Here is a 19,796-nt window from a genome sequence, read left to right as displayed (position 1 = left end):
AGCCAATAATGAGCAGTCAATCAATGTACTGGCGGTTAATCCTTTGAAAGAAGGACGTTGTCTTTTCGCAGACACAGACACGACAGAGTGTATTCAGTATAGATTATTAAATCTACATACATAAACACTACCTTTTGACAAATCTGCTGTGTAAGATAAAAGTAATTAATCAATCAGCGTGTTATCGGTTAATTCTTTGATCGATGTTTATAATGTTGAGTATTTACTCCAGACACAAGAAATGCCAAATGGGAACCTTTGTCGGGTAATCTAATTATACCTGTTTTAAATTCATTAACTGACCATCAAGTGAATGATGACAAATAACATGTGTAGGTTTATACCACCTAACACGGGTTACAACAAGGGAGTATTAATTGCTGTATTGCATGCAATTTTAATTGCATGTGAAAACTTAAGGGCCAACACTGTTTTGAGAATACAAGAGAAAGGGACAGCCAGGTGTTGAGAAAGGATGGAGACAGCACAGCACAGGTTAATGAATCAATACCTTTGTTGGTACCTGTGCACGTGCTTCTCTAACACCTGGCTGTCCCTTTCTCTGTACTCCTCCCTCGTAACAAATAGTGAAATGTGTCAATATTTTAATGATAGTTTGTTAAACAACTTTTTTATTTTTAGGACATAAATTCTGCAAACAAATCACAGAGTTGGTCTGATGTTTTGATTATGATCAGCGTTTCATTGAGTATTATATGTTTATTAGTTTTCGAGTTAGACTGCAAATCATCGGTCCGCTTTTGAGCCAAACGCACTATACAAAGTGCTCCACTTTTATGTGATATGCATCGTATCGAATCGTATCGTTCCATGATATCGCGATATGTATCGTATTGTGAAATTTCTGTATCTTCACACCTCTAGAAATTATATAAACAGTTAAATCGGTAATCTACTGTCATAACATATAAAATGCTCGCGCCTGAGAAATAACTTATTAAAAGCTCGCCCCTGAGAAATATCAACAAAACCATAGAATAATAGCTCACATCAAAGCCTCCCGACTCAGAGTACTCACCGCCAGGTAAGGTTTTCCGTCTTGAAATGTCGAATGCCTCACTGGTTGACACATAGCTGAGTAGATCTAGATCCTTACAAGGTTCTTTTATGTAACGAGTAGATTATTTACTATTTATTTGTGTACACAACCAGGATTAGACTACTCCTGCTCACGACCTGATAATCCGGGCATGCATCCTGTTTCAAGCTCCGCGAACCTATTCAGTGCACATGCGTTAGGAGCGCAGCGCAGCATAGCTGTTGAAACCACTTTTTTCCTCCAACAGCTGGGGGAAAATTAGTGAATCGTTTGAACTCCGATTTCGCGCATTCTTTTCATCGCATTATTTTTCAACTTTATAAGTTCAATTTGCATTTTTGATGATATGTGTCGGTAAGTCCATATCGAAAGGTATCAGAATCTGCAAAATTGTGTTTTACGTTGCATGTGACCTTTAACTATTCCTCCTCCTCCACCTCCTTCTCCCCCCTTCACTATCCCTCCTTCACTTTCACTATCCCCTTCACAATCCTCCTTCACTATCCCCTCACTATCCCTCCTTCACTACCCCTCCTTCACTATCCCCTTCACAATCCTTCACTATCCCCTCACTATACCTCCTTCACTATCCTTCACTACCCCTTCTCTATCCCTCCTTCACTATCCCCTTCACAATCCTCCTTCACCATCCCTTTCACTATCCCTCACTATCACCCCTTCACTATCCCTCCTTCACTATCCCCCCACATGGGTACAATGTGTGAAGCCCATTTCTGGTGTCCCCTGCCGTTATGTTGCTGGAATATTGCTAAAAGCGGCGTAAAACCAAACTCAGTCAGTCAGTCCTTCACTATCCCCTTCACTATGCCTCCTTCACTATCCCCTTTCACTATCCCTCCTTCACCATCCCCTTTCACTATCCCCTTCACTATCCCTCCTTCACTATCCCCTTCACTATCTTTCCTTCACTACCCCCTCATTATCCCACCTTCACTACCCCCCTTACTATCCCTCCTTCAATTACCCCACACACACACACTATCCCCCTTTGATTTCTCTCTTCACTATCCCCCAAACTCTCAGCAGGCTTTCATGATCTGTTTTGAGCTCAGCCTTTCATGTATGTCCTTGCCGGCATCAATTATGAAAAGAATGATTTTCTTCTCAGTGTTCAGAAATGGAAATGATTAAAGGTATGATAGCTTTTGAATAGTTTGCATAGTTCAAATTTTTCCAGATAAATTAAATCATCAAAAAATAAATCTGTGAAATTTCAGCTTTTCATGCTAACATCATAAAAAGCTTATTTGAAAGATTATTTCACATTCTTGAAGTACACAGTCATGACAGGGATTAGCTCAGTGTATTCCCGGGCAGTCTGTACAGTGAAGATAGGAACAGTGCTACTTCAATACAGCTGTCATGAGCGTTATCATAGCGCACAGCGGTGTTTGATTCCACACCAACACTGCTGGTGTGTACTGTCAACAATGACCATATTTGTGTTTTCCCCTGGTATTAGTGGACGCTAATGCTAACTAACTGTTGAAGTTCAGGCAGCCCCTTTAATGTGTTTGTGAGCAGGAGAAACACATCGCTATTAAGGGGTAGTTTAGGCTTTCATCACTGCAGCTACTGTTTGAGCTGGAGCAGGCCTGGTCAATACTGCTTTGCTTGTTTATTGAAGTGCTGGATTTGAGTCATTCAACTGCGATATTGTCTTGTTTGGGAAGCTACTGTTCCAGCTGTTAGGTTAAACACTTTTTTTCTAAGTGAATTCCACTCAGGACTATGTCCCCAGCACTCAATGCTTGTCTCTCGTGGGTATTCCAGGTCAGATGAGGTCCCCAGTACCCAATCTTTGTCTTTCCATGGTATTCCAGGTCAGATGAGATCTCAGTACCCAATGCTTGTCTCTCCATGGTATTCCAGGACAGACAAGGTCTCAGTACCCAATGCTTGTCTCTCCATGGTATTCCAGGTCAGATGAGGTCTCAGTACCCAATCTTTGTCTTTCCATGGTATTCCAGGACAGACGAGGTCTCAGTACCCAATCCTTGTCTCTCCATGGTATTCCAGGACAGACGAGGTCTCAGTACCCAATGCTTGTCTCTCCATGGTATTCCAGGTCAGACGAGGTCTCAGTACCCAATGCTTGTCTCTCCATGGTATTCCAGGTCAGATGGGATCTCAGTACCCAATCTTTGTCTTTCCATGGTATTCCAGGACAGACGAGGTCCCCAGTTCCCAATGCTTGTCTCTCCATGGTATTCCAGGACAGATGAGATCTCAGTGCTCAATGCTTGTCTCTCCATGGTATTCCAGGACAGATGAGATCTCAGTACCCAATGCTTGTCTCTCCATGTGGGTATTCCAGGACACTAATGCAAGTCAGTGGATTGTTTCGCTACAATTGTCTGCTTGAGCTTCAAGGCTGAGTGCCAATGTTTAAGATGTTAGACTAACTCCTTTTGATGTGTGGATGAACACTTGTTTTGCGTATGGCAAGTGTCATTTTCTGAAGGGACCTCAGCATAGCTCATCATTGTCATTTATTCAAGCTGCTGCTATTTGCTGTGAAGAAACCTCTTTGGACCCAATGAATACAGCCAATTGTTCAGATTGAACTAAAAGTAATTCATGCAAACCTTCGAATGCCAGTTTTATGGCTTCAACTTTCAGCTGGACTGACAGGTTAAATATGAAACCAAACTTTAGTCATCTTTTCCTGCTTTTTTCCCATCATGCAAATCCCATTGATTTCACATGAATAGTTCCTGTGACAAGTTCATTTGAATTCCTCTTGAAACCGCTGGCAGTTTTCCTCATGGGATGAATCTGATCTAATATACCATAGAATAATCTATAGGCAGTGAATCAAGGAGAGATAATATTTACATATTTTCTATTTGTAGAATCAGCATTCACAGATATTTACACAAGAATCTAGAAAAACGTCAAAATCCCCCCTTGATGCCCCTTGAGTACATTTATATTTTTATTCCGAATCCCCATGATGTGACGTTTTAAAGTGTCAGGCCTGTAATGGAAAAGATGTCCAGAGACAACATCGTCTTGACCAGAATTACCATTTGTCCCCGGAACTCAGCTGAGTGGGATGCCTTTAAGTTCATAATCGATCCCAGTGACTGAATGCCAGCCCATGACTGTCGTTGGGAACTAATATCCATAAGCTTATTGCCACCCTGAACATGCTGGATATAACCCAATGACATTTGATGTTGTTTAATAATATGTGACCCGACCCAGTGGCTCAAATTGGAATTCAGTTGAATTGTAGCCTTGATTTCCCAAAGGCTCAAATTGGGGAATGAATTTCAATTAGCAAACTGGAATGATGTAATTTAAGTTCCAAATGGCACAACTGTTTCTTCAACTTGATCACAGAATTACATTTCTTGGGTAATTGGAGAATAAAATAGATTTCTACAGAGCAGGGGAAAGAAGTCTGATTGTCTGAGGGAGATGCTTTACGGATCTAGTGGACATTATGTACCCTGAGATGGCTGGATACAGCAGAGCAGGCGATGGCTTCACCCACAACAGTAATCACTTCACACATCGTACAGCTACAGGAGGGTGTCTGCTTCCTTGCACCAAGGGAACAAGATTGTATTCAGCACAACCACTTACAGGCAGGATTAGAGTACATCATAACTAGCCACATGATGAGGTGTGGTAGGCAGAGCTGACCCGCTTCTCTGTGGAGTCATGGTAATTGGGGCATTGTTGTCATGTTAGTAACTGCCATGAGGCTCATGTACACAGCAGTTTGTCCCTTGTCTTGGATGCTTGTAAGGAAGATAACATTGCGTTCACCCTTCCCCTGTGTAGAAGGCACAGGTTTGTTGGAATTTATCATCTGTATATATTAATATTTATTCTGATTGGTGGTGGAGTTTACAAACAAGATGAAAGAATCAGAAACATGTCACTAAGTACAACATTCAGCTGACACACATGAGTACAACATATATGTCACTAAGTTTAAAGTACAACATTCAGCTGACACACATGCTGACACTATTAGCCTCAGGCCAAAGATTTGTCAGAAATTTCTGATTGGTGGTGAACATGTCACAAAAGTACAACATTACACTCAACAAGATGTCAAAGAATTCAGACACACATGCTGAACATGTCTCACAAAGTACAACATTCAGCTGACACACATGCTGAACATGTCACAAAGTACAACATTCAGCTGACACTCATGCTGAACATGTCACTAAGTACAACATTCAGCTGACACACATGCTGAACATGTCACAAAGTACAACATTCAGCTGACACTCATGCTGAACATGTCACAAAGTACAACATTCAGCTGACACACATGCTGAACATGTCACAAAGTACAACATTCAGCTGACACACATGCTGTATGTATCCACGAAGTACATGTATGTATCCAAGGATGTATCCTTTCATTGATCAACAGAGATAAAATACAGATTCGTGTTGGAATTAACTGGGAAATGTTGCCATCTTTCTGACCCCTTAAATTTCTTGGGTGTTTTTACAATCTGGCTGCAAAATATGTCCATCTCATTTATTCCGATAACAGTTCCAAACATTATGAAGTTTAATTCCACTTCCCAGTGACTAAAATTGTTAGGATTGAAAGAAAAAGGACATTAATATATGTCTTTATATTTTGGGCTTTAATAATCCTAGCGTAATCTATCATTATGTTTTATGCACTGTGGAACTTAATAAAAAGAATTTAGTGGATCTGGTTGATAGTGACTTTGTAATATGACTGTAATGTTTAGGCTTATATGTAACTTCCCAATATTTTACAATACACACCTACCATGAAAAGGTTTGTGAACACGACTTTGTATTGTCTGTCCTGCATCGAACTTTCCGACGATAACATAAATAAAGTGGATTGATTCTGTTCTGTACTACAACAAATGAATGAATAAAAACAAAAACACAATAGTCCTAAATTACAACCTCCGTACATCTGCCGCTGACAAAGGAACATCCCTCATGTCATATGTCATTCAAATATATAATACTGTAAAATATATAGAATGTTTCAGGATATTATAACTCGTGAAACTTTGCTTCAGGTTTTTCACATTGGTCAACAGAGATAGCACACGTGACACAGTTCTTTAAAAAAGATTTTAGTTAGACAACCATGAGCAATCTATCAACGTATTATCTGTTAATCGTTTGAACAAAGGATGTTGTTTTTGTACGTCCTCTTTAAGACAGGTGTATTCCGTCTGTGTTGGTCAACCTACATACATAAACACTAACTTTTAATGTTGAACGAACTTTATGGATAACAACTTCTTTTATTTTGGCAGAGCACTCACGAAATAAAAGATGTTGTACTAAATAACTTGTACAAGCATTTGTTGTGTACTAAAGTTAATAATTGTGTATGCATATTTACCTAAGTAGTGTTTTTAAATTATAGCAATGGCAAAATGGGGTTGATATAGGTTATAGCTTCAAATAAATCAAATGTATGTTTTTAGGATTATAGGTCAGTTGACATGACACTGTCACATGACATGATTAGAAACCAAGGTATAAACACAGCAATGGAATCCTAATCAATCGGGGGCACGGTGGGCGAGCTGTCTAAGGAGCCAGGCTAGTGATCCAGTGAACTTCAGGTGCCGGGATCCAGACCACCCGTGACCGGGTGTAAAAACCTTGGAGTCAACTTTGTTGTGCAGATTCTTTCAGTGTTGTCACAACCTCTAGTGTACAGTACACAAACCTGTGCTCTTAAAAGAATCCACGAATCTGTTTGTGTGACGAATCTGTTGGTAAATAACCAGATGGTGGCCAGCAATTAGCAGTAAACTTGGACAAAGTACTGTGACTATGTGTCCCAGTCCACCCAGCTGTGAATGGGTACCTCGTAAGGATGGGAAAGCTGCAATAACTTGGTGTGCCTAGTGGCTGCAAGAGTTGTATGATCCCCGGGGAGTTGAGATTGACACCCAATGATCGAGGGGAAAAAAATAGCATCTTGAGCATGTACTAGATGCGTGGATATTGGAGCTATATGAATTCCCAATAATAATAATAATAATAATAATAATCACAGTCATTGTCTCAATGTTAATGTCCTCTGTCCTTACAGATAAGAGTCCAGTCTCCTGTCACACTCACTTGCATCCACCAGTAAATCATCTCACGGCAGCTAATGAGACCTATGTGGTGGTGTTAGACTGCCAGGTTGTCCACATAGATTAGTGCCCCTTTAATGTAGAGTGTCTTGTATTCAGTGACGCTGGAGGTATAGTGGTGATTTGTCTCTGCATCTGAAGAAATGTTCTGAGCTCATGTTTTTAGCTATTTTAGTTAAGCGTTATAATGGCCATAACCATTGTCCATGTAATCCTCGGCTGCCATGGGATCCGAGTTGCAGTCAGCAGGCAACTGTGAATTAGAAGGAACCATCTGATCTGTAGCAGACATCCGAATTATTCAAATAATCTGTAATGGAATATAAAGACAGTGTATCTCGGCTTGCTGATGTTATTAAAGGCACTGTGACAAACTCCCACCGGATGATATTGCCGTTATCTCCCAGCCTCTCAGTTGGCGTGACATCACTCGTGAAGCTGGTTAGATTATCTCAATACTCAAGGGAATATACATGGAAACATGGGAGCCCCATCTGTTCACCATTATATGATAGCAATGTGTTTACGATGGTAGTTGGACAAGATGATGAAGAACCATGGAGAAAAAAAACAACATTCCAACTATCCTGGCTGTGTTGGCTGATTGTAGTTTCATGTATATAGTCACCCTCGTGGGGATTACGTGGGATGCTGGTTTCACAACTCTACATGCAAACTGGAGATCAAGTGTCAGTTTTAAAATATTTTCATGAAATAGGATTTATATTCACCATGTACTCGTGATGTTCCTATGCCGAATATGCAATTAGTTTTGGACAAACATGTTTATGATAAGGAAACTATATTATTTTTAATGGAAAACAGAAAGTTTGTATAGTCTGCATGACTATCACAGAGTTTCAGTTTTCTGAATTAGCAATATTTACAAAATATGTGTGTGATTATGGTTCATATAAAAGTTGGAATGTGAAGGCAGAACCTAAATGTGTTGATGAGCCATTATAAAGATGAGGTGCTCGTTTTTGCTGTAGGGTGTATGTTATTACAAGTTATATTTCCGCATGATTTGCCTAGAGTTGGTTTGCTCCTCAACGTCTTCCAACGCTGATGTAGGGTGCTGCTGCTGCCGCCGGCACTGCCTGCAAAGAACAGCTGCAGAGTTGCTGATAGTATGTGTACTGCCCTCAGCGCCAAAACGAAATAACAACTTCATTTATGTTCTCATGTCTTTCATTTTCACACATTTTCACAGCCACTCTCTCATTACAAATTTCTGGTTCCTGGTTCCTGTTCAGTTTTACCCAAACATGCAAACATTGGACCGAATGAACTATGAATTCTGTGACATGAACTAGTTAACCTCAAAATGATGAGACATTTTCAAATATATCTGAGAGAGGGTGTTTGCCAGTAAAACTTGTTTAATTTTATTAATTATCTGAGGGAGCGTGAAGCGAGTGAATGCTGTTGAATATATTCTGCCCATCTTGGAAAAAGTGTGAAATCAGCAAATGATGTTAAATATTTCTGCCCATCTTGGATAGAGTGTGAAGCCAGTGAATGCTGTTTAATATATTTCTGCCCATCTTGGATAGAGTGTGAAGCCAGTGAATGCTGTTTAATATATTTCTGCCCATCTTGGATAGAGTGTGAAGCCAGTGAATGCTGTTTAATATATTTCTGCCCATCTCAGAGAGTTGTCAGTGTTTGGGAGTTAGGTGTGGGTAGGGTTTGGGTGGGGTTGGGGTTGAGATGTGGGTGCAGGATGCAGCAGTGAGTCTAGCCCAGTCAGTAGGAATCTTGCTACGTTCCTACTATTTTATTCCTGTTGTTGTTCTCCGTGCAATGTGAAATTCCTCACACCTTTTTGTTGTTCTCCGTACAATGTGAAATTCCCCACACCCTGTTGTTGTTATCCGTACGGTGTGAAATTCCCCACACCCTGTTGTTGTTCTCCGTACGGTGTGAAATTCCCCACACCCTCTTGTTGTTCTCCGTACAGTGTGAAATTCCCCACACCCTGTTGTTGTTCTCCATAGAATGTGAAATTCCCCACACCCTGTTGTTGTTCTCCATAGAATGTGAAATTCCCCACACCCTCTTGTTGTTCTCCATAGAATGTGAAATTCCCCACACCCTGTTGTTGTTCTCCTTACGGTGTGAAATTCCCCACACCCTGTTGTTGTTCTCCATAGAATGTGAAATTCCCCACACCCTATTGTTGTTCTCCATAGAATGTGAAATTCCCCACACCCTCTTGTTGTTCTCCGTACAGTGTGAAATTCCCCACACCCTCTTGTTGTTCTCCGTACGGTGTGAAATTCCCCACACCCTCTTGTTGTTCTCCATAGAATGTGAAATTCCCCACACCCTGTTGTTGTTCTCCATAGAATGTGAAATTCCCCACACCCTCTTGTTGTTCTCCATAGAATGTGAAATTCCCCACACCCTGTTGTTGTTCTCCGTACGGTGTGAAATTCCCCACACCCTGTTGTTGTTCTCCATAGAATGTGAAATTCCCCACACCCTATTGTTGTTCTCCGTAGAATGTGAAATTCCCCACACCCTCTTGTTCTCTGTACAATGTGAAATTCCCCACACCCTGTTGTTGCGTGGGGGGTGCTGACTGATGATGGTTTTGTCTGCCATAAATGACATTCAGCAGGAAATATAGAACTTTACTTCCACAAGCACAGACAGGTTCATTACAGAATACATACATATTTGGAGAAAAACATGTTGGTTGGTTGACAAATGTGATACAAGGAGCTTCATCTGTCTCCATTCTGCATGTCAGTGGGTTTTGTTGCCCAAGTGTTGCACATAGTTTGCTGCTAGCTCGCACACACCAGGGTCGGTCGGGTAGCCTAGTGGTTAAAGCGTTGGCTCAGTCAGTCAGTCACTCAGTCCAGTCAGTCAGTCACTCAGTCAGTCAGACAAGTCCAGAATCCGGGAGTCACTTGTGCTTTGTGGCTTCAATCACGTCAAATATCACAATACAAGGAAACTTGTGATGAAGAAAAGTAATGTTTCCTGAAACAATATGTATACAAGATTCAAGATACAAGATAAATATTGCACAGATGTTCCCTGTAGAAACAGTGACAATATTAACTATATAATAGGCAGTCTGTCTCACAGTCCCTAAACTGCATCGTTTTCCCTTCCCATTTGTTGTAGTGACCTAGGATTGTCTAGAGATATCTCAGATATGTTTTCAGTTGTATATATGCTGTATAGGATAAAACACTCCTCCTCGGTTTTGGTGGAGATTGTAAAACCTCAGGGGAAGGAAATCCCGAGGGCGCATCAGCCAACACCTTGCCCCGCACGCGCAATCCGTGTCCTGCACGCAGCTCGCTGCCGTCGCCCGAGTACCTGTCGTGTGAGAAACACATGGTTCATACTGACAAACAATCTCATTCCTCACAGCGATCCTTCGTAGCGTAGTGGATAAAACCGCCAAGCTAGAAAGCGATGGGTTGTGGGTTCGAAACCAGTTATCGCCAAAAAATGTTGGAAGTTTTCAATAATTAGAAATTTTACGATCAGTCATCAGGGTATGAGGTTTTACAACGACCATTGTAAAACTTCGTACCTCGTATGAGGTATTACAACGGTCATTGTAAAACCTCCTGCGAGGTATTACAATGATCATTGTAAAACCTCCTGCAATCGTAAAACCTCTACCGAGGTTATTCCATAATGCGAAGCAACTGCAAGAACAATAGACAACATTGGCCATAGGTTTATAAAACTGATTATTTCATTGTATGGGGGAAACTTAGAGAATATGTTATCACTTTCCTGTCACATGCTTGCGGGACATAGCTTTAGACTGGAGACCTTGATTTAACCATGACTAACAGTGCTGACCATCTTGTCCCCAGAGTCGCCGCCAATGTCTCCGACCACCTGGATTGCCCCCGGTATTGCCTTCTCTGCATCGGCCATCTTAATCATCGGGACCATCATCGCCTACCTCTGGCACAGGAAATACAGGTAGTACATCCTTCAACCATGTTTCCTTCAACCATGGTCAATGTATTGCTACATGGCTTCACAGTTCTTGTATTGCTACATGGTGCTGCATAACTTAATGGTCCTTGTACTGCTGACTGGTTTAATGATCAGTGTTTTGAAACATGGTTTAATGGTCAGTGTATTCATAAATGGTGTAATGGTCAGTGTATTGCCACATGGTTTAATGGTCTGTGTATTGCCACATGGTTTAATGGTCTGTGTATTGCCACATGGTTTAATGGTCAGTGTATTGCTACATGGTTTAATGGTCAGTGTATTGCCACATGGTTTAATGGTCTGTGTATTGCCACATGGTTTAATGGTCAGTGTATTGCCACATGGTTTAATGGTCAGTGTATTGCTACATGGTTTAATGGTCAGTGTATTGCCACATGGTTTAATGGTCAGTGTATTGCTACATGGTTTTATGGTCATTGTATTGCTACGTGGTTTAATGGTCAGTGTATTACCAAATGGTTTTATGGTCATTATATTGCTACATGGTTTAATGGTCAGTGTATTGCTACATGGTTTAATGGTCAGTGTATTACCACATGGTTTAATGGTCAGTGTATTCCTAAATGGTGTAATGGTCAGTGTATTGCTGCATGGTTTAATGATCAGTGTACTGCCACATGGTTTAATGGTCAGTGTATTGCTACATGGTTTAATGGCCTGTGTATTGCTATATGGTTTAATGGTCAGTGTATTGCCACATGGTTTAATGGTCAGTGTATTCCTAAATGGTGTAATGGTCAGTGTATTGCCACATGGTTTAATGGTCAGTGTATTCCTAAATAGTGTAATGGTCAGTGTATTGCCACATGGTTTAATGGTCAGTGTATTACCACATGGTTTAGTGGTCAGTGTATTGCTACATGGTTTAATGATCAGTGTATTGCTACATGGTTTAATGGTCAGTGTATTGCCACATGGTTTAATGGTAAGTGTATTGCTACATGGTTTAATGGTCAGTGTATTGCCACATGGTTTAATGGTAAGTGTATTGCTACATGGTTTAATGGTAAGTGTATTGCTACATGGTTTAATGGTCAGTGTATTGCTACATGGTTTAATGGTCAGTGTATTGCCACATGGTTTAATGGTCAGTGTATTGCTACATGCTCAATTTATTGCTACAACGTTTCAAGTCATTGTATTGCTGCATGGATTCAATACATGGTCTCATAGTTGTATTGCTAAAATGGTTTCAGGGACTTACTTAACAGATCAGGAGATCTCCTCCCTAATTTGTTGTTTGTTTGGTTTGTTTATATTGTCAGATACATCTATCACATAGTGACATGCAGTCAACCAGTAGGACCACTCATTCCATCCTGTAGCCGCTTGTGACTTCAGGTTACGAGGGATCAATATGGTTCCCCAGAATACCCTCAGGTATCCCCCACCTAAAGCACCAGACATTAACAGTCTTGTACTTCCACTCATAAGGTAATTAACCTGTCCTGCCCTCGGCCAGACAGTATAGATCAGTGATAGACTGGGTGCCCAAGGAAAGGATGTACCACCAGAGCCAGGCCCATCAAGGTGACAATTACAACCAGTTAGATTGACTTAATTCTCACTCAATGTTCTATGATTAAAGTTATATGATTGGTCTTCCCTCTCCTCTCCCCCTGCCCCTCACACTTGAAACAGTCTCCCCTCCCCCCCTGCCCCTAACGCTTGAAGTGGTCTCCCCTGTCCTCTCCCCTGCCCCTCACACTTGAAACAGTCTCCCCTCTCCCCCTGCCCCTAACGCTTGAAGTGGTCTCCCCTGTCCTCTCCCCTGCCCCTCACACTTGAAACAGCTCCCCTCTCCTCTGCCCCTCGCACTTGAAGTGGTCTCCCCGTCCTATCCGGTTCCCCCTATCTAGCGCTTGAAGTGGTCTCCCCTGTCCCGCTGCCCCTAGCGCTTGAAGTGGTCTCCCTGTCCTCTCCCCTGACCCTCGCACTTGAAGTAGTCTCCCCGTCCTCTCACGATGCCCCTAATGCTTGAAGTGGTCTCCCCTGTCCCTGCTGCCCCTAACGCTTGAAGTGGTCTCCCCTGTCCCCCTGCCCCTCATACTTGAAGTAGTCTCCCCTGTCCTCTTGCCTGTCCTCTCTACCCCTGCCCCTCACACTTGAAGTGGTCTCCCTCCACCTCTCCCCCACCCCTAATACTTGAAGTGGGTGGTGTCCCCTCTCCTCACCCTCTTCCCCTCCCGGCCCCTCCCCTTCACACTTGAAGTGCTCTCCCCTCTCCCCCACCCTCCTGCCCTCCCCTCACACTTGAAGTGGTCTTCTCCCCTGTCCTCTCCCCTGGCCCCTCACACTTGAAGTGGTCTCCCTCCCCCCCTCTCCTCTCTCTCCCCTGCCCCTTCACACTTGAAGTGGTCTCCCCCTGTCCCTCTTCCCCCTGCCCCTCACACTTGAAGTGGTCTCCTCTGCCCCCCTCTCCCTCCCTCCCCCTGGCCCTCACACTTGAAGTGGTCTCATCTGTCCCTCTCCCTGCCCCTAATGCTTGAAGTGGTCTCTCCCTCACCTCTCTCCCCCCCCCTAACACTTGAAGTGGTCTCCCCTCTCCTCTTGAAGAGGTCTTCTCCCCTTGACCCTCACACTTGAAGTGGTCTTCCCTGTCCCCCCTGCCCCTCTCACTTGAAGTGGTCTCCCCCCTCTCCTCTCCCCTGGCCCTCACACTTGAGTGGTGGTCTCATCTGTCCTCTCCCCTCTCCCCTAATGCTTGAAGTGGTCTCCCTCACCTCTCCCCTGCCCCTAATGCTTGAAGTGGTCTCTCCCTCTCCTCTCTTCTCCCCTGCCCCTCACACTTGAAGTGGTCTTCCCTGTCCCCTGCCCCTTGCACTTGAAGAGGTCTCCCCCCCCTCCCTCTCCTCTCCCCCTGGCCCTCACACTTGAAGTGGTCTCATCTGTCCTCTCCCCTGCCCCTAATGCTTGAAGTGGTCTCCCTCTCCTCTCCCCTGCCCCTCACACTTGAAGTGGTCTTCCCTGTCCCGCTGCCCCTCACACTTGAAGTGGTCTTCCCTGTCCCCATGCCCCTCACACTTGAAGTGGTCTCCCCTGCCCCTCGTACTTGAAGTGGTCTCCCCTGTCCTCTCTCCCTGCCCCTCGCACTTGAAGTGGTCTCCCCTGTTCTCTCCCCCTGCCCCTCACACTTGAAGTGGTCTCATCCGTCCTCTCCCCCTGCCCCTCACACTTGAAGTGGTCTCATCTGTCCTCTCCCCCTGCCCCTAATGCTTGAAGTGGTTGCCTATCTCCTATGTCTTTCAGATTAGCAAATTAGTTCACAGCCTTTCAAGGATGAAAAGTTTGAGCATTATTTTCCAGTGTTGTTTTCAACGTATCTTTTTTAAATGAAACCTTCCTTATTTTTCTTTATGTTTTACATTTTAGACTTTTGACTACAAAATTTCCTTAAGAAACAAAAAATAGAGTGTATGTGTGTCTGTTAATGTGTGCTGGTTGTTGAGGTGCTGGTGTCTGTTTACAGGAGCAAATACACAGTGGACAGCATGCGATACCACAGCTACAAGGGCGGCCAAAGTACTACCTCTGACCACGCCCTGAAGGTGGAGAGCTACTCTGTTACAGTCATCAGCACCGGCAAAATGGTCAACATGCTTGAGAGTGGTGAACATGAGACACATCTGGACCAAGACGAAAGTGTAAAGGTGGATGTTGAAAGTGAAGCAGATATTACATCTGAGCATGACAAGCTGGACATAACATCCAGCCCCGAGTCTCCAGACAAGGACTACTCAAGCTTTGTGCTGCCCAATGTTGTGCCCTACCAAGACATGTTCCCTCATGGTGACCACGCCCTGTATCAGAGATCATATGACCCCAACAAAGACATGAAGGGCCTTGGCAAGAGTGTGAGTAGTGAGCCCATCAGACCCACAGGCCGGGTGTTAGAAGTCGGGTATGTCAACCCAGCCTATGATGGCAATGATAGTCTTAAGGAGGGACCTTCACCAAAGAAGAAGAAAAGGAAACCGAGGATGTTTTTCAGTGATAGGAAGGCAGCGAGCAAACAAATGAAATATTAGAGTTCTTTATGCAAACTCTGAACTGTGCAGTTGGGTTTACTACTGAGCTGTGTGGAGATTCAGCTTTGCATAGTACAGTTGCACAGGGAGAGGCTGAAGATGTACCTGTGTATACAGGTGTACAGGGAGAGGCTGAAGATGTACCTGTGTATACAGGTGTACAGGGAGAGGCTGAAGATGTACCTGTGTATACAGGTGTACAGGGAGAGGCTGAAGATGTACCTGTGTATACAGGTGTACAGGGAGAGGCTGAAGATGTACCTGTGTATACAGGTGTACAGGGAGAGGCTGAAGATGTACCTGTATACAGGTGTACAGGGAGAGGCTGAAGATGTACCTGTGTATACAGGTGTACAGGGAGAGGCTGAAGATGTACCTGTGTACAAAGGTGAACAGGGAGAGGCTGGTTATCACACATAATAGCTCTGTAATCGTACAATAATTGATTGTAATCCTATCCCCATCAGAAAATTCAAGTGGATAATAACAAGATACGATCATACCTGTGTATAGTCAGAGGGTGTACAGTCAGAGGCTGACAATGTGTATACAGGTGTGGAGGGAGAGATTGTACCTGGGTGTATACAGCATATGATATACCTATATACACCTATATTCATGCACATATATCAAATGTTGTATGCTGCCATGGAACGGTGCTACATGAGAAACATTTGGTTCCCAGACTTAATGAGGTCAAAGGAGCACTGATCTGTGACAGTTCCCTGGGACCGACTGTTGCCTTTGTTACTGGTGATATCACAGATGATATCCTTGAAATCTTGGCTGGTTTGCAGTTTATGCTCTGACAACCATGTGCCCAATTGAGAGTATAAGGACATACCTTCATGTTAATCAACACGGATGAAGTACAGTTTCATCTCCAGCACTTAATATTGAAATTTAGGCGTTTGTGTTGTGCATTTTTGTTAACACTAGTTCAACTTGTAACCGAAACTATTGATTACACCTGAACATCGCCTATAAATCAAATCATGTGTAAATATTACAGTCAGTGTGTACAATGGCTGTTAGTTTCACTGAGGCAATACATAAGATTCTAAATATTTTCAGTTATTTTACAAATTGGCTACATAATGTATTTATGTAGTTTATAATGACAACAACTATAAGCTTTTGAAGTTTACTTTTATCTGACTGAAATGACATTACTGTAATGATTTGGCTTCTTTTCAGCAGTTTGGGATTTAGTTTACAGCCCAAAATAACCAAACTTTTGTTTTTACTTTTATAAGCCTACTTATATAGCAATATTACGTGATATCAGCATATATCAAGCTATCAAACACAAGCTATTGTGTAATCATATGGAACACAAGCTGTTGTGTAATCATATGGAACACAAGCTATCATGTAATCATATGGAACACAAGCTGTCATGTAATCATATGGAACACAAGCTGTTGTGTAATCATATGGAACACAAGCTGTCATGTAATCATATGGAACACAAGCTGTTGTGTAATCATATGGAACACAAGCTGTCATGTAATCATATGGAACACAAGCTGTCATGTAATCATATGGAACACAAGCTGTTGTGTAATCATATGGAACACAAGCTATCGTGTAATCATATGGAACACAAGCTGTTGTGTAATCATATGGAACACAAGCTGTCATGAAATCAATGGAACACAAGCATCATATGGAACACAAGCTGTTGTGTAATCATATGGAACCCAAGCTATCGTGTAATCATATGGAACACAAACTGTTGTTTAATCATATGGAACACAAGCTGTCATGTAATCATATGGAACACAAGCTGTTGTGTAATCATATGGAACACAAGCTGTTGTGTTATCATATGGAACACAAGCTGTTGTGTAATCATATGGAACACAAGCTGTTGTGTAATCATATGGAACGCAAGCTGTTGTGTAATCATATGGAACACAAGCTGTTGTGTAATCATATGGAACACAAGCTATTGTGTAATCATATGGAACACAAGCTGTCATGTAATCATATGGAACACAAGCTGTCATGTAATCATATGGAACACAAGCTGTCATGTAATCATATGGAACACAAGCTGTCATGTAATCATATGGAACACAAGCTGTCATGTAATCATATGGAACACAAGCTGTTGTGTAATCATATGGAACACAAGCTATCGTGTAATCATATGGAACACAAGCTATCGTGTAATCATATGGAACACAAACTGTTGTTTAATCATATGGAACACAAGCTGTTGTGTAATCATATGGAACACAAGCTGTTGTGTAATCATATGGAACACAAGCTGTTGTGTAATCATATGGAACACAAGCTGTTGTGTAATCATATGGAACACAAGCTGTTGTGTAATCATATGGAACACAAGCTATTGTGTAATCATATGGAACACAAGCTATTGTGTAATCATATGGAACACAAGCTGTTGTGTAATCATATGGAACACAAGCTATTGTGTAATCATATGGAACACAAGCTGTTGTGTAATCATATGGAACACAAGCTGTTGTGTAATCATATGGAACACAAGCTGTTGTGTAATCATATGGAACACAAGCTATTGTGTAATCATATGGAACACAAGCTGTTGTGTAATCATATGGAACACAAGCTATTGTGTAATCATATGGAACACAAGCTGTTGTGTAATCATATGGAACACAAGCTATTGTGTAATCATATGGAACACAAGCTGTTGTGTAATCATATGGAACACAAGCTATTGTGTAATCATATGGAACACAAGCTGTTGTGTAATCATATGGAACACAAGCTATTGTGTAATCATATGGAACACAAGCTGGTGTGTAATCATATGGAACACAAGCTATTGTGTAATCATATGGAACACAAGCTATCGTGTAATCATATGGAACACAAGCTATTGTGTAATCATATGGAACACAAGCTATTGTGTAATCATATGGAACACAAGCTATTGTGTAATCATATGGAACACAAGCTGTTGTGTAATCATATGGAACACAAGCTGTTGTGTAATCATATGGAACACAAGCTGTTGTGTAATCATATGGAACACAGGCTGTCATGTAATCATATGGAACACAAGCTATTGTGTAATCATATGGAACACAAGCTATCATGTAATCATATCAAAAGCTACTCGTGTAATCATATGGAACACAAGCTGTCATGTAATCATATGGAACACAAGCTGTTGTGTAATCATATGGAACACAAGCTGTCATGTAATCATATGGAACACAAGCTATTGTGTAATCATATGGAGCACAAGCTATCGTGTAATCATATGGAACACAAGCTGTCATGTAATCATATGGAGCACAAGCTGTTGTGTAATCATATGGAACACAAGCTGTCATGTAATCATATGGAACACAAGCTGTTGTGTAATCATATGGAACACAAGCTGTCATGTAATCATATGAAACACAAGCTGTCATGTAATCATATGGAGCTCAAGTATCAAGTAATCATATGGAACACAAGCTGTCATGTAATCATATGGAACACAAGCTGTTGTGTAATCATATGGAACACAAGCTGTCATGTAATCATATGGAACACAAGCTGTCATGTAATCATATGGAACACAAGCTATCATGTAATCATATGGAACACAAGCTATCATGTAATCATATGGAACACAAGCTATCATGTAATCATATGGAACACAAGTTATCGTGTAATCATAGGGAACACAGAAATGGGATGCAAATGAAGTCATCTTGTCGTCAGAAATGCAGGGATACGTTGTCCTCTTATCAGACTATAGTCCGTTTGGCTCAAAATCGGACCGATGAATTGCAATCTAACTCGAAAACTAATAAACATATAATACTCAATGTATTGGTATATCCGAATCTTCAAAGATCACGGCTAACCAATCCATGTTCAGAAATGCATATACACATTGTGCCAAAGTTTAGTGATCTGTCATAGCCTGGTCTCCTGTTTCACTTAGTCAGCCAGTATGTTGTCTTAGGTCAGCTAATGAGTCCTAGGAGGGGGGTTGAGGTCAGAGGTCAGTTCCCCTTTAAGGACTTTTCGGTTGATGCAGTATCCAAAACTTGAACACATCATCACATTTGCTCAGCCATTCCAGGTCACAATGTTTCAGCCTTTTTTTATTATCTACTGTTTCAAATGTCAGCACAGATGTCTATTGTCCGTGTAAATTTACAATCATTTTCAATGTAGAAAAACATATGTACAGTCTTCCACATTGTTTTGTAAAGTTTACATTGTCAACACTCTTAGCTTTTTAATTGTTAATGTAGTCTTCCACTGTGACACGTCAACAGACACACAACTAGTGTGTGCTTATCAAGCTCTTGTGTCAGCCTGTTCCTGGGTGTGCACAGGATCCATGTGTGAGATCTGGGTACTGTGACCAGGTCAGACAGGATCCTTGTGTGTGAGATCTGGGTACTGTGACCAGGTCAGACAGGATCCTTGTGTGAGATCTGGGTACTGTGACCAGGTCAGACAGGATCTATGTGTGTGAGATGTGCGTACTGTGACCAGGTCAGACAGGATCCATGTGTGTGAGATCTGGGGACTGTGACCAGGTCAGACAGGATCCATGTGTGA

At 42.0% G+C, this 19,796-nt stretch overlaps 1 protein-coding gene across 3 annotated transcripts in view; it reads left to right on the top strand.

Annotated features, from left to right (window-relative positions):
- The window catches only part of LOC124268837, a 67,716-nt gene extending 48,690 nt beyond the window's left edge, over nt 1-19,026 (top strand). For 2 of the 3 annotated variants that reach the window (XM_046703856.1, XM_046703854.1), the window contains 3 exons: nt 11,055-11,166; nt 14,675-16,607; nt 18,899-19,026. In XM_046703856.1, coding sequence (XP_046559812.1) covers nt 11,055-11,166; nt 14,675-15,233 — 671 coding nt within the window. In that variant the 3' untranslated portion in view covers nt 15,234-16,607; nt 18,899-19,026. The remainder of the gene's footprint in view (nt 1-11,054; nt 11,167-14,674; nt 16,608-18,898) is intronic. The other variant, XM_046703855.1, reaches the window with a different exon arrangement.
- Nucleotides 19,027-19,796: the final 770 nt, after the last annotated feature.

This window comes from Haliotis rubra, unplaced genomic scaffold (assembly GCF_003918875.1).
Source record: "Haliotis rubra isolate DU_JTF1 unplaced genomic scaffold, ASM391887v1 Scf140, whole genome shotgun sequence".
Taxonomy (NCBI): domain Eukaryota; kingdom Metazoa; phylum Mollusca; class Gastropoda; order Lepetellida; family Haliotidae; genus Haliotis; species Haliotis rubra.
Note: the sequence above shows the minus strand (reverse complement) of the source record. Positions and strands in the feature narration are given on the sequence as shown.